The following is a 15,800-nucleotide window of genomic DNA, read 5'->3' as shown; positions in this document are numbered from 1 at the left end:
AATTGGACCACACGGGCCAGCCTTCGCTTCCCATGTGCATCAATGAGCCTTGGCCACGCATCAACCTGTTGCCGGTTTACCACTGTTCCTTCCTTCTGATAGATACTGACCACTGCAGACCAGGAACACCCCACAAGAGCTGCAGTTTTGGAGATATTCTGACCCAGTCGTCTAGCCATCACAATGTGGCCCTTGTCAAACTCGCTTGCCCATTGTTCCTGCTTCTAAAACATCAACTTATAGGATAAAATGTTCACTTGCTGCCTAATATATCCCAACCACTAACAGGTGCTGTGACCATAGTTACAGTATCTTGTGGGCATGGGAGAGACCTTCATAAACCTGCTAAAAAGTGTGGATTGGCAGGGAACATGGAGGCGCAATTGACTGACAGTGTAGGTTCCTTTAATCGTCAGTCTCTGCACCTCATTAAGAGTTAATTTACTGCAGCTTGGGGAGTCCTTTATTAGCCAGCTCTGTTGACCAGCTCTTTGTTGGCTTGTCTCTGCTCAGCTCCTTTTTTTAGCTAACTTTCTTCTTGTAATTTCTTCCTGGAAACTCAGCCAGTGGCCTTTTTTAAGTTGACTACTATGAGTGAACTGTCCTGGAAGCAAGCTGCCTCCAGTGAAGTCATAGCGCCATCTTGTCTTTTCAATGTACTGTATAGAAATATTGTTAACAAAGTTAATCATTTTTAAGACATATTGTAGTATAAGTTAGAATAATATTAAATTATATCTGCTGTGTTTTGGTGGTAAGTTTGGTGTTCCCCTTTCTCTTATGATAAATGCTTAATGTTTAATTAAGGTTGAATTAATAACCGGAGAAAAGTTGCTGAGACCAAAGTGCAGCTAAACAGTTAAGAATTGTGTCTCTTCATCTCTTTTTTGCAGTAATGTCAGGCTGGTTGAGAGATGGAGAGGTGCTGGAGGGTGAGGGCAGTGGGCAGGCATCTCCGTACAGCCCTAGACACAGGAGCCCAGTGCCCGGGAGAGGTGGAAAGAATACACCCAGCAACACAGGATACGGATGTCAGACCTCAGGCCTGGTCAAGCATGACACCATGAGCAAAGCCAAGATGCTGTTTAAACTGTGTGATAAAGAGGACAAGGGCTTCATCACCAAGCGGGACATGCAGGTGTGCACAAGTGCTTTAAACAGTGTGTTTGATTACAAATCTTTTACATGCAATTGTAAGTGCCCTGTATAATATATGGCCAGAAGGATCTGGGCACCTGGCCATAAGCTTGTTGGGAAACCTGTTCCAAAACCATGGGTGTTGATCATTAATATGGAGTTGCCCCTCTACTTCGCATTGCAGCCTTCACTATTGTGGGAAGGCTTTTACAATATTTTGGAATGTTTGGGGTTTGTGCCTATTTAGCCAAAATACAGAAACATGGATATGCTAACCAGACTGCGCCATTGAAATCTAGTTGGCATAATAAAAACTAACAAAATAAGAGAACAATCAGTTTTAGTTATAAGAGTATTTTCCTTGCATAATCAAATGAATTACCAAAAAACCTTTGATTTTTTTTATTGTTTATACTATCAGTGTGCATGTACCCTACTTGATTCTTTCTAGCTATAACAGAGTTGTGACACTGTATGTGTGTTGGTTAGAGGTTACAGGGAGAGTTGCCTTTGACCCCGGAGCAGCTGGAGTCTGTGTTTGAGAGTTTGGACAGAGACAAAAACGGCTTCCTCACACCACTTGAGTTCCACACAGGCCTTGGTTTGTATTTCTGTTTGTACATATACAGTGTGAGGCCACATAGGGCTTGCTAACAAGTGTTTAACAGAACCTTTTCTCTTTCAGGGGAGCTGGTGGAAGAGTGTGAAGAGAAGGATCCAGCAGAGATCAGATTTACACAGATCTTAATAGAGCTTGGAGCAGATAAACTTCTCAAAGAGTGAGTGAGTCTATGTTACTATGTGTTTAAGCCTATACTGCCATAGTAGTGTGCAGTTTGGTCATTCTAGGGCCAGATTCACACATACAACCTCTGTTGGGCATCACCCACCATCTAGCGACCATCTGTTGTCTTGGTATGTAAACATTTTAAACCCTTTACACTACAAGTGTTAGCAGTAAGGAAGGAAACTAAAAAATTTCAAAATGGTACCAATGTTTTTAAAAACAAATAGAATATGTGCTAATTTGAACTTGAAGTTATCTTAAAGGTAGATTTGTCAATAATGTTGCTTATAAGGTATTACACTAAGGTGAAAAAATCCTGTGAATCTGTAACAAGGCCATCAGCCATGAAATTTGGCAGCATGGCTCAGTTACAGAATTAAATTTGGCTGGCAGATGGCTTATGAACAGGCTGGCGATGGCCCTTTTCCTTGTATTTCGCCGGCCCGGCTTCTATTTAGATTGCCTACCTTTCCTCTTTTCCTGAGAAAAAGAAGAGTTGTTGCAGACAACCAGAATAGCCTGTACTCAGTTCTGAGATCCCTTTTTTAATCCATGTTTTAAATGTTTTTGCCTTTAATTTGTTTCTTTGTTTTCAAAATTTTGGCCACTGGCTTTTTAGCCATAATATTGTTCTACTTTGCTCAAACATCCTGCAGTTGGGTTTAATTTCAATTCTTGCAGGTGCAGGGCTTTACCTCGTGGTTCAGTAGCGAGACACAATCCGCCCCTTTACAAGAACAAAATGAAAGAGAATTGTTAAAGTAATGTTTTCAAAGTAATAGTGTCAAAAGCTTGCCAGTTTTAAAACTATTACATTGTTGACATGTCCCCAAAAGCTTGTTATTAATCTTAACTGCTTAAAAATAATGCTTGATAAATGGCAAGTATCAGAAAATTCTATTGTTACACAGAAAACCTTATTTATGAAGATGTCAAACAGTAAGAAAAAATATGAATCTGCAATCCAAAACGTCATTTAAATATGGAGGTGGGGAAGCATGCTACAGAATAGGACCTCAAGCTGTAGTGCTTGTTCACACCATGAGACGCGTGAATGTGTAAATCAGGTGTAACACTTTAATCAAGGAGCAACCTCATACTTATAATTACCATAGTTAAACTGTAGCTGCATATTTGTACTAGAGCTGCCATGGGCAAACTTCTGAGAGACTGGTGGAATTTCACCAAAACACTCTTTTTTATTTATTCTCAAGTATGTCCCTTTGTTTCTAATCCCATAATGCAAATGTAGTTGCTTGTCTGTTTTTCCTTATCTCAAGTCTTACTTCGGGCAGCAGTTGGTTTTGTTTTGCTTTATTACTTACATTTTCTTAATTTCATTCCTTTAGTTATTTTCCTTTCTTTTGTTTGTAAAAAGACTGGACAAAGCATGATCATGGCCGCTCAGGTGGCACAGCGGTAAAACGCGCTAGCACACCAGAGCTGACATTTCAAACTCATCGGTTCAAAACTCAGCTCAGCCATCAGGGTAGGGAGCCGGATAGGGATGGCGTCTGCACAGAGTTAAGGAATAATGCTGATCAGGGTGTGGCTCTCCGTACACAGAGCTGATCCGCATATAAACTCACCTCGTGCAGGTTAAAAAGATGCAGTTGGCTACTGCACATGTGTCAGAGGGGGCGTGTGTCAGTTCGTTCTCCTAAATCGGGGCGGGGGTCAACACCAGTAGAGAGAAAGCATCACACAACTGGGTAAAAATTGGACGCGCTAAAGATCGGGAAGAAAAGGGGAAAATGCATTAACAAAAAAAACATGATACTGATCTGGATGAATTGGTTATTAAAGTTAAAAGAATGATTAACAGACCAGGTTTTCAAATTTATAAATACATTTTTCCCATTTATATTTAATTAACCACTTTATCCTGGTCAGGGTCATGTCTGGCTCGGTTTTACTAGGAAACACTGGGTACACAGCAGGAAGTCTGGTTGATTTCCATTTGTGCACCATTTGTTCTATTTTGTTGTAACATCTGTTTGTGTGTATATGTGTGCATGAATGCATGTGTGTGTGTGTGTGTGTGTGTGTGTAGTCAGTGGGAGCTGTGTTCTCTGTGGTGTAATCTGCAAAAGGACAAGCCAGAACTGTTAAATCTGCTGGAGGAAATTCTCTCCTATGCCGTAGCTCATCTTCAAGACTCAGTCAGAGAGAGGGACAGTTTGGAACAGGCCCTGCACAGGTCAGCAGAGCATCGTTCTATAGACACATACCTGAATTCAAGTTAAAATTGTTTTCATGCCATTTAGAGTTGTGTGCACGTTTTGTCGCACTGGACAGGCGAGAAAACGACCATGACAGGATGGTACGCTCCCTTTATGAAGACTTAGAAAGCCAACTCAAAGAAGAGAGAAAGAAACGACTTGCTTTGGTAGGTTTTGATAAGTGGGATAAGTGATAAGCAGTAATATAATATAATTAAAAATATTATAGTGATGAAGATGACTTTTTTTTGTTTTTGCTGATAAAGAGCAGTGGGAAGCAAGATGACAAGACAGAGCAGCTGCTGCAGGAGCTGAGGATGCGAGAACAGGAACTAGAGTTTACACTGACCAAGCAAAGAGAGGTAATGCCATCATTCATTATCTTATTTACACAATCAGCCATTTACAAAATCGACCCATAAATTAATGCCACACATTTGGGTCTCCCTGTAGCTGGATAGTAAGATCGAGGCCTTGTGTCGTGACCAGTCAAACACACGGGGGCAGAACCAAAGGCTTCAGCGCATGAATGTAGAGCTGCGGGAACAGCTGGAAGAGAGTCGGGAGGAGCTACACAGGGCCCTTAGCCAGCTTCAGTTGATACAGGAAACACTGCAGGATCAGCAGGAGGGCAAGGAGAGGTGAGACGTCTGGTTTAATAACCACACCTGCTACCAGGCCTAGCTTCTATCAGTAATGTACCACATGAGGCCTGACCTTGTACTTAATCATTTGTGACAGTTTGGACAGTTTGGAGTCCAGCTGTTTACCCTGTTCTTCAATGGTCAGGACTCTCCCAGGACCACCACAGAGCAGGTATTATTTAGGTGGTGGATCATTCTCAGCACTGCAGTGACACTGACATGGTGGTGGTGTGTTAGTGTGTGCTGTGCTGGTATGAGTGGATCAGACACAACAGCACTGCTGGAGTTAAAATACCGTGTCCACTCACTGTCCACTCTATTAGACACTCCTACCTAGTTGGTCCACCTTGTAGATGTAAAGTCAGAGACGATCGCTCATCTATTGCTGCTGTTTGAGTTGCTCATCTTCTAGACCTTCATCAGTGGTCACAGGACGCTGCCCACGGGGCGCTGTTGGCTGGATATTTTCGGTTGGTGGACTATTCTCAGTCCAGCAGTGACAGTGAGGTGTTTAAAAACTCCATCAGCATTGCTGTGTCTTATCCACTCATACCAGCACAACACACACTAACACACCACCACCATGTCAGTGTCACTGCAGTGCTGAGAATCATCCACCACCCAAATAATACCTACTCTGTGGTGGTCCTGTGGGGGTCCTGACCATTGAAGAACAGCATGAAAGGGGGCTAACAAAGCATGCAGAGAAACAGATGGACTACAGTCAGTAATTGTAGAACTACAAAGTGCTTCTATATGGTAAGTGGAGCTGATAAAATGGACAGTGAGTGTAGAAACAAGGAGGGGGTTTTAATATTATGGCTGATCAGTGTATAATAGAATTGAATCTTTGTTATTGACTTCAGGTGTTTAAGCTACTACCATTATTAAGAGGTGTTTAAAATCAATTTAATAAAATAATTATGCATCCAACCGACTACTGACTATGCCTGCAGGAGGAACGTCAACGGGTTTTAGTCCCAGTTTGCAAATGCTCCAAATGCACTACTTCAAACAGACGTCTGCACTAGTGGTGGATGATTTATCAGAGGGCATAGCATGCCTCTCCATACATGATAAGCCTCTCTGTGAGAATCCACCGCTGGCAGGTGAATAGAGGTGGCCTGTGTGAAAGGTCAGTGCAGAGATGGTGCAGATGGAAAGGAAAGTACAATAGAGAATTGAAAATGTCTAGATTGGGAGACAATTAGGGAGAAAGCCCCCAGTTGTCAATGTAATGATTGTTGATTGCTGCATGTGTTTGTGTTTTTGCTCAGGCAAGTGCTGAAGGTCTCCAGAAACATGCAGAAAGAGCGAGAGAGTCTGACAAGGCAGCTGGATATGCTCAGGTAAGAAAGTAAAACTGTTTAAGTAAGTTGGATATCTGTGTAGGTATGTCTCCAGGTCTGGCACTGACACTTATAGCTTTATTTGCTTTTGTCAGATATGAGATAAGGTAAGGAGTATTGCCCAGCACCACATGAACAAACAATAAAACAGGAAAATGATTGGATATCCTGGCAGGAAGTCATTGGAGCTCTTAAAATCAGTGTTTGTCCTAACTTTATAGCACATAGTGCTACACAGAGAAAGGAAGTCGATCTGCCTAGATAAAAGATTAATCTACAGTGGTGAAAGTGTTGCCTTGAAAAAAATTTTGAAAAAATCTCTCTCTTTCTCTTTATTTATAGAAACATGGAAAAACCTCAAGTGTATAATTAGTAAAGACAGTGTAAAGTATATACATACAGTGGGGGAAATAAGTATTTGATCCCCTGCTGATTTTGTAAGTTTACCCCCTTACAAAGACTTGAACAGTCTATAATTTTTATGGAAGGTTTATTTTAACAGAGAGAGACAGAATATCAACAAAAAATCCAGAAAAAAAACATTAAATAAAAGTTATAAATTAATTTGTATTTAATTAAGGGAAATAAGTATTTGATCCCCTACCAACCAGCAAGAATTCTGACCCCCACAGACCGGTTATGTGCCCATGAGGCACACAAATTAGTCCTGTCCCTGTATAAAAGACTCCTGTCACAGAATCAGTTTCTTCCGTTCAAATCTCTCGACCACCATGGGCAAGACCAAAGAGCTATCAAAGGACGTCAGGGACAAGATTGTAGACCTGCACAAGGCTGGAATGGGCTACAAGACCATCAGCAAGAAGCTTGGTGAGAAAGAGACCACTGTTGGTGCGATAATTCGAAAATGGAAGAAATACAAGATCACAGTCAATCACCCTCACTCTGGAGCTCCATGCAAGATCTCACCTCGTGGGGTAAGAATGATTCTGAGAAAGGTGAGGTCAGTCCAGAATTACACGGGAGGAGCTTGTCAATGATCTCAAGGGAGCTGGGAGCAGAGAAATGCTGGATATGACCCCAAGAACACCATCCCCACCGGGCATTTCTTTGCCTCCAAACATGGCGAGTGGAGTTGATGCCAAAGAGCTCAATTTTGGTCTCATCTGACCATATCACATTCTCCCAAGCTTTCTCTGAATCATTCAGGTGTTCATTGGCAAACTTCAGACGAACCTGTACATGAGCCTTCTTGAGCAAAGGGACTTTGCGGGCACTGCAGGATCTCAATCCATTACGGCGAAGTGTGTTACTAATGGTTTTCTTGGTGACTGTGCTCCCAGCTCCCTTGAGATCATTGACAAGCTCCTCCCGTATAATTCTGGGCTGACCTCACCTTTCTCAGAATCATTCTTACCCCACGAGGTGAGATCTTGCATGGAGCTCCAGAGTGAGGGTGATTGACTGTGATCTTGTATTTCTTCCATTTTCGAATTATCACACCAACAGTGGTCTCTTTCTCACCAAGCTTCTTGCTAATGGTCTTGTAGCCCATTCCAGCCTTGTGCAGGTCTACAATCTTGTCCCTGACGTCCTTTGATAGCTCTTTGGTCTTGCCCATGGTGGTCAAGAGATTTGAACGGAAGAAACTGATTCTGTGACAGGAGTCTTTTATACAGGGACAGGACTAATTTGTGTGCCTCATGGGCACATAACCGGTCTGTGGGGGTCAGAATTCTTGCTGGTTGGTAGGGGATCAAATACTTATTTCCCTTAATTAAATACAAATTAATTAATAACTTTTATTTAATGTTTTTTTTCTGGATTTTTTGTTGATATTCTGTCTCTCTCTGTTAAAATAAACCTTCCATAAAAATGATAGACTGTTCAAGTGTTTGTAAGGGGGTAAACTTACAAAATCAGCAGGGGATCAAATACTTATTTCCCCCACTGTATGTCTTTGGAAGTTGAATGCACTGTTCTGAACATCAAAATGTGTTAAAAAGACTTATAATGTTCTGATTTTTACATAATGAATACTTTTGTCTGCTGGCGATGCAAAGGGCACTAAAATGTAGGAATGACCCAAGTAAAAAATTTACCTAAGTACATAATGCCACCTACGTCAATCTGTTTTTTCAAATTAGACAGTGACTCTTTAACACCATGACCTTTTGTTTTTTGAAGACACAAAATGCATTGCATTTGTCAAGATGTATTTGTCGACCCACCTACATCAAATAATTCCTTAAAGTACGGCCATGGATGGGCTTTTATTTATGGCCGTATTGTTTATATTCTTAGCCTTATCAGACATCTAAGCAAAGACCTAAACTGAGCTACATCTTAACTACCCAACTGATTTTACAGAACTTGTAGAATTGAGTTCAAATAAAATGGCCAAAATCTTTTTGGACACTTTTTTTTTACCGAAAAGATGTCTAGACAGTGATGTCTATCACAAATTGATAACTGTCTCAAAGTTATGACAGTCATTTATGTGAGGGAAATAGGGTATTGGCAGATAATCATTATGTGTGAATCTTCAAAATTCTTGTTTTATTCTTAAATGAATTCCACTCTTGTCTTTTCAGGGAAATGAACAAGCGTTTGCGGGATGAAAAGGATGCACATCAGGATCAGAAGATGGTTAGTCAAAAACAATCATACCTGCCTCCTGTTCTTCCTTTTCCACAGTGCAACTGTGGTCTTGACACCCCACCCTGGAGTGGGTACTCATTTTACCCATACTGAAGTGGACACTGGTGTAAATAAAGCTGCACCTTATTAATGATGTGAGGCAGTGGGCAGCAGTGGGCATGTCTGTCCTTGGTCAGCAGAAATTCATGAATCTTCAGCTACTTTCTCTGACTTTGCTTATTGCTGTCTGCTTCTGCCCTAATGATAATAAGGAAGAATGACTGTTTGTAAAGCAGGAAATGTGTGCCAATAAGCACCATTTCCTAAAAATCTCTCACATTTTAATTTATTTAGACAAGGATGAACAGAATTTAAGGTTTTTATGGTTTGGGACTTTGCCTAGGCCTGTAAAACCAACTATATACAATTAGTGAAATATGCTTTCTGTGTTGTACAAAAAGCTCTCTCTGCTTCGTGATAGCAAAAAGCATTAAGCTGAAACCGTGAACAATGAGAATATGAACACATAACTGTTATGAACAAATATATAAATGGTAGAATGTAGAGCGTGTTTACATGCACACTAATAATACAAAGTTAGAGCAGCAGATGAAATGCAAATGAAAATGGAAAGTAGTGATTTATGGACTGTTTTAACAGGTATTTCATTGACACAGCACAAAAAGAGATACTTGAGGTTATATTTTTACCTGTTTTAAGAGTAATACCTAATTTGATGTCTAAAATACATTAGAAAAAGTTGTGACAATGTATGCCTAAAAAAGTTTGTAGAATTAAACACAAAACACTTTTTCTGGAACAGGTGAATAGGTAACAGGTGATGCTATCAGGTTCAGTAATTTACAAGCAAGGATGGGGGCAAAATTCCTTTTGTGAAGAACTGCACAAGCAGTTTAAGAACAACGTTCCTTAATACTCTATTGCAAGAATTTTGGGGATTTTACCATCTACAGTCCATACTATCATTAAAAGATTCAAAAACTCCAGAGAAATGCATATGGCCTGCAAGCCTATAGGTGGTGCTTGACTAAAAACTGACACACTTCCGTAAATAATATAACCACTTTCAAAAACATTTGTCAGTAAACAAAGTTCTTCACTGCATCTAAAAAATGCAAGTTACGACTTTACTATGCAAGGCGAAAGCCATAAATCAGCAACATCCAGATACAAAGACATGCTTGTTTCAGCAGGACAATGCCAAACCTATTTGTACGTGTTACAACAGCTTAATTTACTACAGCATAGTAAGAGAGTGTAGTTGCTAAACTGGCCTGCCTGCAATCAAAACCTTTCTCTCATTTTTATTCATTTTTAATTCATTGTCTGGGTCCGACTCACTGGTCGAAAAGTAGGAAACACCAGTCCATTACAAGGCAGACACACTCACACATATGCATTCACACACACACACTCACAAATTCATGGCAATATTTAGTAGCTCCAATTGGTCTTGCTGCATGTCTTTGGACTGTGAGAGGAAACCGGAGCACCCAATGAAACCCACACAAACAAAGTGAGAACGTGCACACTCTTCATAATAAGGACCTTGGCTGCCCGGCCAAGCAATTGAACCCAGGCCCTTCTTGCTGTGAGGCGACTGAACCACTGTGCCGCCCTTTTCTCCCATGTTATTGTTTGCAATTTAGAACAGGTCAAAAAGGATTTGCAAATTGCTGTCTTTTTTATTTAAATTTATATTCATGATTTATTTTGTTCATGTGCGGGTTGGGTTTTAAACAACACACAATACTCTAAGCAGCGTGTAACATTATTAATAATGGCATTATTATGCTGACATAATACTTACATGTAATTTGGCATCTGCACTGTTTTTTTTAATGTATAGATCAAAAAAGAGAATTGGTAGAAGCTAGTAGTGTTAAGATACTTGCAACCAAACAGCAAGAAACTGCTCACGTAATAGATCAAATACTAAACAATACATGCTAAGAAAATGAGTGTATGTGGTGTTAGGTTACAGAGTCATTTAAATAGTTAAAGTACTTGCAGTAATTGAATACAAAAATAGTGACACTATAGCATTACTGTAAAACATAGTTAATCTAATAGCTCTGCTGCATATAAGGACACTAGTAAAAGACTAATGACTGAATTGTGCAGACCTGTGATTTCGCCATTACCAGGTTAATGTGCATGTATTATGGATTGTGGACGATGGCCATAATTAAAAGCTAACTACCTACAATATTCCTGTATGCAGTTATTTAAGATGCTGATATAATACACAGTATGCATTCACCAGCCACTTTATTAGAAACACCTACTTATTCTTAAAAACGATAAGTCTATCCAGTTATGTAGAAGCAGTGCAATGCCTAAAAGCACTTGATGTGTGTGTGTGATGATTGTGTGCATTACACTGCTACCAGATAATTGGCTTATTTTATTAATAAGCAAGTGTACTGGTGTTTCTATTAAAGTGATCGTTGAGTATATACTAGTTAAATAATTATGAATGACTTGTGTAAAACTTATTGAAGCTACCCAGTCTGAGAAATCTCAATTTTGTTGCAGTTATCTGATTATTATGTGCATGTAAACACAATAGGCCAGTTTTAAACTGTGAATTTAATAGTAGTTTGTATATTAGAGTTTTATGTTATTATACATGTTGATACGTCATGAAGCTTTAATTTAATGTCTGTTACAGAAAGCTCTTCAGTCTTTATCTTTACACTTTTCTCTGCTCTTCATCTCACATTTTGAATTTCATTTCTCCTAAACACACTGTTAATGTTGTTGAAAGACATGCCAAATGACTCATCATGTATCTGTAATAACAATCCTAGTTCCTATTGGCATGGAATCTCTCGATCTTTTTCCACCCAGCCCAACTTTACTCTAAATGACATATAACAACTGCTGTTACAGCACTCCTGTAACTGTCACTAGCAACCCCACCCTAGAATGGATAACACCAAGTGAATAAACTAATCATAAAGCCACTAGAACTAGAAATGTAATAAGGCAAATTCTCTGCATTACTGCTCATCACTCATCACTTATAGAAACAAAAAGTCTGTGTCATTCTATTCTGAGGTATAATCTAGCAGGTGCCAGCCATTCTTTAATGACAATAAATGCCACATACAGTGCATTTATGAAGTATTCAGACTCCTTGACTTTGCAAATGTGTGTTTCAGTGAATTTGAATGTATATGAATATAATTGACATTTTGACCCATCCATTTACATTTAATCACCCATAATGACATGTGTCTTGGTGGACCAGTTCCAATTATTGAATTTATTATTGACAGACGTATTCAGATCCTTTATTTACTATATTGTACAAGCCCTTTGACAGCTGCAAGTGGTCCTAGAATAGATAGCTACAATCTTTGCACACCTGGATTTAGGCACTTTATCCCATTGTTCATGGCAGATCCTCTTAAGCTCTGTTAGACTAGATGGCAAGCATTTGTGAACTGCCATCTTCAGGTCTCTCAACAGATGTTTAGTGGGGTTTAAGTTTGGGTATTGCCTGAGTCACTCCGTGAATTGCCCTGAAGCCACAAAAACATGGGAGGAAGTTTCTGTTTTTGGCTGCATTCATTCGACCCTCAGTTCTTATCAAAAGGCTCCCATAGCATGACGCTGCCACCACCACAGTAGGGATTGTCTGTTTTTGTTCACCAGACTTAGCACCTGCTGTTCTAAAAAGGAGTCTAGGCTAGGCTATGGGGCAAGCCGTAGCCTAGTGGTTAAGGTGCTGGACTAGTAATCAGAAGGATGCTGGTTCAAGCCTCACCACTGCCAGGTTGCTGCTGTTGGGCCCTTGAGCAAGGCCCTTAACCCTCAATTGCTCAGACTGTATACTGTAACAGTACTGTAAGTCGCTTTGGATAAAAGCGTCTGCTAAATGCCAAAAATGTAAATGTAAATGAGTCTGAATACTTTTTAAGCCCACTGTATACTTTATGTTTAACTGGGTTTTAATATTAGTTAGATTTTTCCCCTGCAATCATTGTTTTTAGTAATGTATAAATTACCTTCCATACACATGACAAATATAGTGGATGTAAAAACATGACATTCACTTTCCTTGGCCGTGTTAACATTCAAATACAGTAGACCCTTGACTTACGAATTTAATTGGTTCCAAAGGGCTGTTCTTAAGTCAAAATGTTCGTACGTTAAACCTATTTTTCCCATAAGAAATAATGTAAACAGAATTAATCCATGCCAGACCTCCCAAACCACCCCCTTACCTAACCTTTCTAATGTCTTAAATTGTCTTTTTTTGTTATAAATACAAGTATATTTCCCTTAAATCTTAAATTATAAAATAGACATTACTGTAATAAACAATAATAAACAACAATACACAGTAGTCCTGTACATAAACACACATCACATTTCAGTACAGTATGTGTGCTGTACCATACACTATAATAAATTTCCTTCTTTTTTATAAAATGTATTTACAAGAAACAACAATAACTCTCATATTTCTCTATTATTTCCTTCTTTATTTCAAGTGTTGTATTTTGTAGGTGTAATTGTCGAATTCCTTCTTCTCTCTCACTCACTGTCCCCTCTGTCTGATACACAGGCACAGCTACTGGCAGGAGTAATTATACAACAACAAATGTAATAGATTTTTTCCATTTTCTCAGCTCTGCGCTCTCTCTGCACCTTATTTGGGGACATTTTAATATTGAAAACATCGGAAAAACACCGTCCGCTGTGCGAATGTTCACTCACTGTATATATACAGAGAGAGAGAGAGAGAGACGCTCAGAGTCAACTTGTTCGTGACGTCATGTCTTTCGCGAACTTCGGTTCGTAATCCGAAATTTGTTCGGACGTTAAGTTGAAAAAGATCGTTCGTAACCCGAAATGTTTGTATGGTAAACCGTTCGTAACTCAAGGGTCTACTGTATTGTTATCGAAGCCAAATAGCATCATCTGTGGTGTACAGCTAGATCAAAATGGTTGAAAACCTACCATTAGTACTGTGCTAAGCTATTATACTATTACTGACAGTAAATATAGCTCTTGGCACTTGGTGTTACCTGAAGGAGTTTAATGCTGTTAGTGAAACAAAACAGCTTTATAGATACAAAAGTTCTCACCACAGTGTGTTGGCCATCATATCGATGTAACAAGCATACGAAAGCCTTCATTGGGACACTACAGGTTTAGACATATAACCACTGTAAGATTTTACCAACAGCAAGTCTTAACTAAATATCAAAGGTATGTGCTTGCCCATGTTTTTTTTATTTTCAAATCCATAATGCTATCCATGTTCTCCAAATTGCTAAAATCATAGGACCCTACCCCAAATTTATTTAACTCATGGTGTGTACCATATAGCAACGGGTTCATACAGAACTGTCTGTCAGTTCAGAACTAATAATATAATCATTTAATGCTATAAATATTCAGTAAATGTAAATATGCCAGTTTTTAACTTACACAATAAACTCAACAACTGTTTTTTTAGATTAGAACCAAAACTGGATCCATTCTGTGCCTTCTACCTCTACAGAAAAAACATGAATTAATTTTACCTAAATTACTTGACAAAGCTGTGAAAAAAATTAGAAAAATGATAATAATGTTAAAGCTGCAGTATCTAATATTTTTGTTTAAAGTGCAGGACATCAAAACATAAGATGCAAATTTAGTCAAAAGCTGTTGGTTTGTGTTTTGGCAGACATTAATATCAAATACCTTCTGTTTGCAACTATAATATTAATTTGTCTGACAACTTATGTTAGAGTGTTGAGTTTATTACAGTGCCACTATTGCATTTGCTTTAGGCAATGTTGGGAATAATTAAAGAACGCTAGACTAGTGAACACACTAGAAGACCTGCCAGGACATGACAGGAGAAATCTATTTACTGCTCTCTTTTTTAATATTATGTGTCTGTACTATTATGTAGTAAATGTTTGTAATGTGTTAATAAATTATTACATGTATGTCTAGTTCATGTAATTGTGTTTTAGACTGTTTTACTATTCATGAGCAAAATAATAAAAAAAAGTAAATCTGAAACCAAGACAGTTATGAACAAATGGGTGTAATCCACTACCAACTCAGTACACAATAAAAAGTCTTTATTAAAGTTATATTTCCATATTTGTGTCCTTATTGCACAAGACCTCAAACATTCACAAGTATTTGTGTGCAGTTAAAATTAAGATTACTCAAGCAATTTTATAAAAGATTATAAAAACAATACACAATTTTATTGAAGAAATCAAAGGTATTTTTCTTATAGCATCTTGTATGTTTATATTCTATTCCCAATATCATCTAAAGTCAAAATATTTCATGGACTGTTCCATAGACACCTGAGATGATGAGGCGTTTAGAGAAGAAAGGATCAGTAATTGGAGACTATTTCCTGACCAAGATGCCTTTCAGCAGGTGGGTCATACAGTCAAAAGTTTACATACAATTAAAAGAAACACTGCTGTCATGACAGTTTTAGAATTTCAGTAATACTTCTTTGTCCAAAAGCTTTCACCTAAATTGATCTTTATTCTTAAGCCTATCATAGGTTTTCTTAAAATGTCTTAAATTAAAATATTTATAGAACAACTTTTTTTAAAGAGGACAACTAACAAATGCCTATGGTCAGATAATCTTACTCCTTTCCATTCAGTGTTTGGCCCTAAACAATAATAATAACAAATAAAATAGTCCCTCAGTATAGAGCTATTTTGCCAGAATGTGGCACTATCACAGTGTTACAATAACCTTATTAGTATGCGCATTTGTTCGTGCTGTTTCAGAATTAGGGAAAGACTTTTTAACAAGACAGGCATGCAGTCCATTTATCTACATATAAATGTTGTTATGCTTTGTGGCGTGAAATGCAAAAAGTCCCTCTGCAGCAGTAACAGCATCATCTGTTTTACCCGGTGTATATATATATATATAACATAACAAACATAACAAACATAACGATATGAAATTGTAATTTTTTGTGAAGAATCAACAACAAGTGGGACACAATCGTGAAGTGGAACGAAATTTATTGGATATTTTAAACTTTTTT

The 15,800-nt window shown here is 38.5% G+C and overlaps 1 protein-coding gene across 1 annotated transcript in view; it reads left to right on the top strand.

Annotated features, from left to right (window-relative positions):
• cracr2b (calcium release activated channel regulator 2B) overlaps positions 1 to 15,800 on the top strand; it is a 35,825-nt gene that overhangs the window by 6,881 nt on the left and 13,144 nt on the right. The window contains exons 2-11 of the mRNA XM_063003597.1: positions 894 to 1,138; positions 1,627 to 1,738; positions 1,823 to 1,916; positions 3,978 to 4,124; positions 4,223 to 4,313; positions 4,413 to 4,508; positions 4,600 to 4,787; positions 6,068 to 6,139; positions 8,692 to 8,746; positions 15,087 to 15,166. Of these exons, the coding sequence (XP_062859667.1) occupies positions 896 to 1,138; positions 1,627 to 1,738; positions 1,823 to 1,916; positions 3,978 to 4,124; positions 4,223 to 4,313; positions 4,413 to 4,508; positions 4,600 to 4,787; positions 6,068 to 6,139; positions 8,692 to 8,746; positions 15,087 to 15,166 (1,178 nt within the window). The 5' untranslated portion in view covers positions 894 to 895. The remainder of the gene's footprint in view (positions 1 to 893; positions 1,139 to 1,626; positions 1,739 to 1,822; positions 1,917 to 3,977; positions 4,125 to 4,222; positions 4,314 to 4,412; positions 4,509 to 4,599; positions 4,788 to 6,067; positions 6,140 to 8,691; positions 8,747 to 15,086; positions 15,167 to 15,800) is intronic.

Source organism: Trichomycterus rosablanca, chromosome 1 (genome assembly GCF_030014385.1).
Source record: "Trichomycterus rosablanca isolate fTriRos1 chromosome 1, fTriRos1.hap1, whole genome shotgun sequence".
Taxonomy (NCBI): Eukaryota; Metazoa; Chordata; class Actinopteri; order Siluriformes; family Trichomycteridae; genus Trichomycterus; species Trichomycterus rosablanca.
The sequence above is the reverse complement of the archived record's forward strand: the minus strand, read 5'-3'. Positions and strand labels throughout refer to the sequence as shown.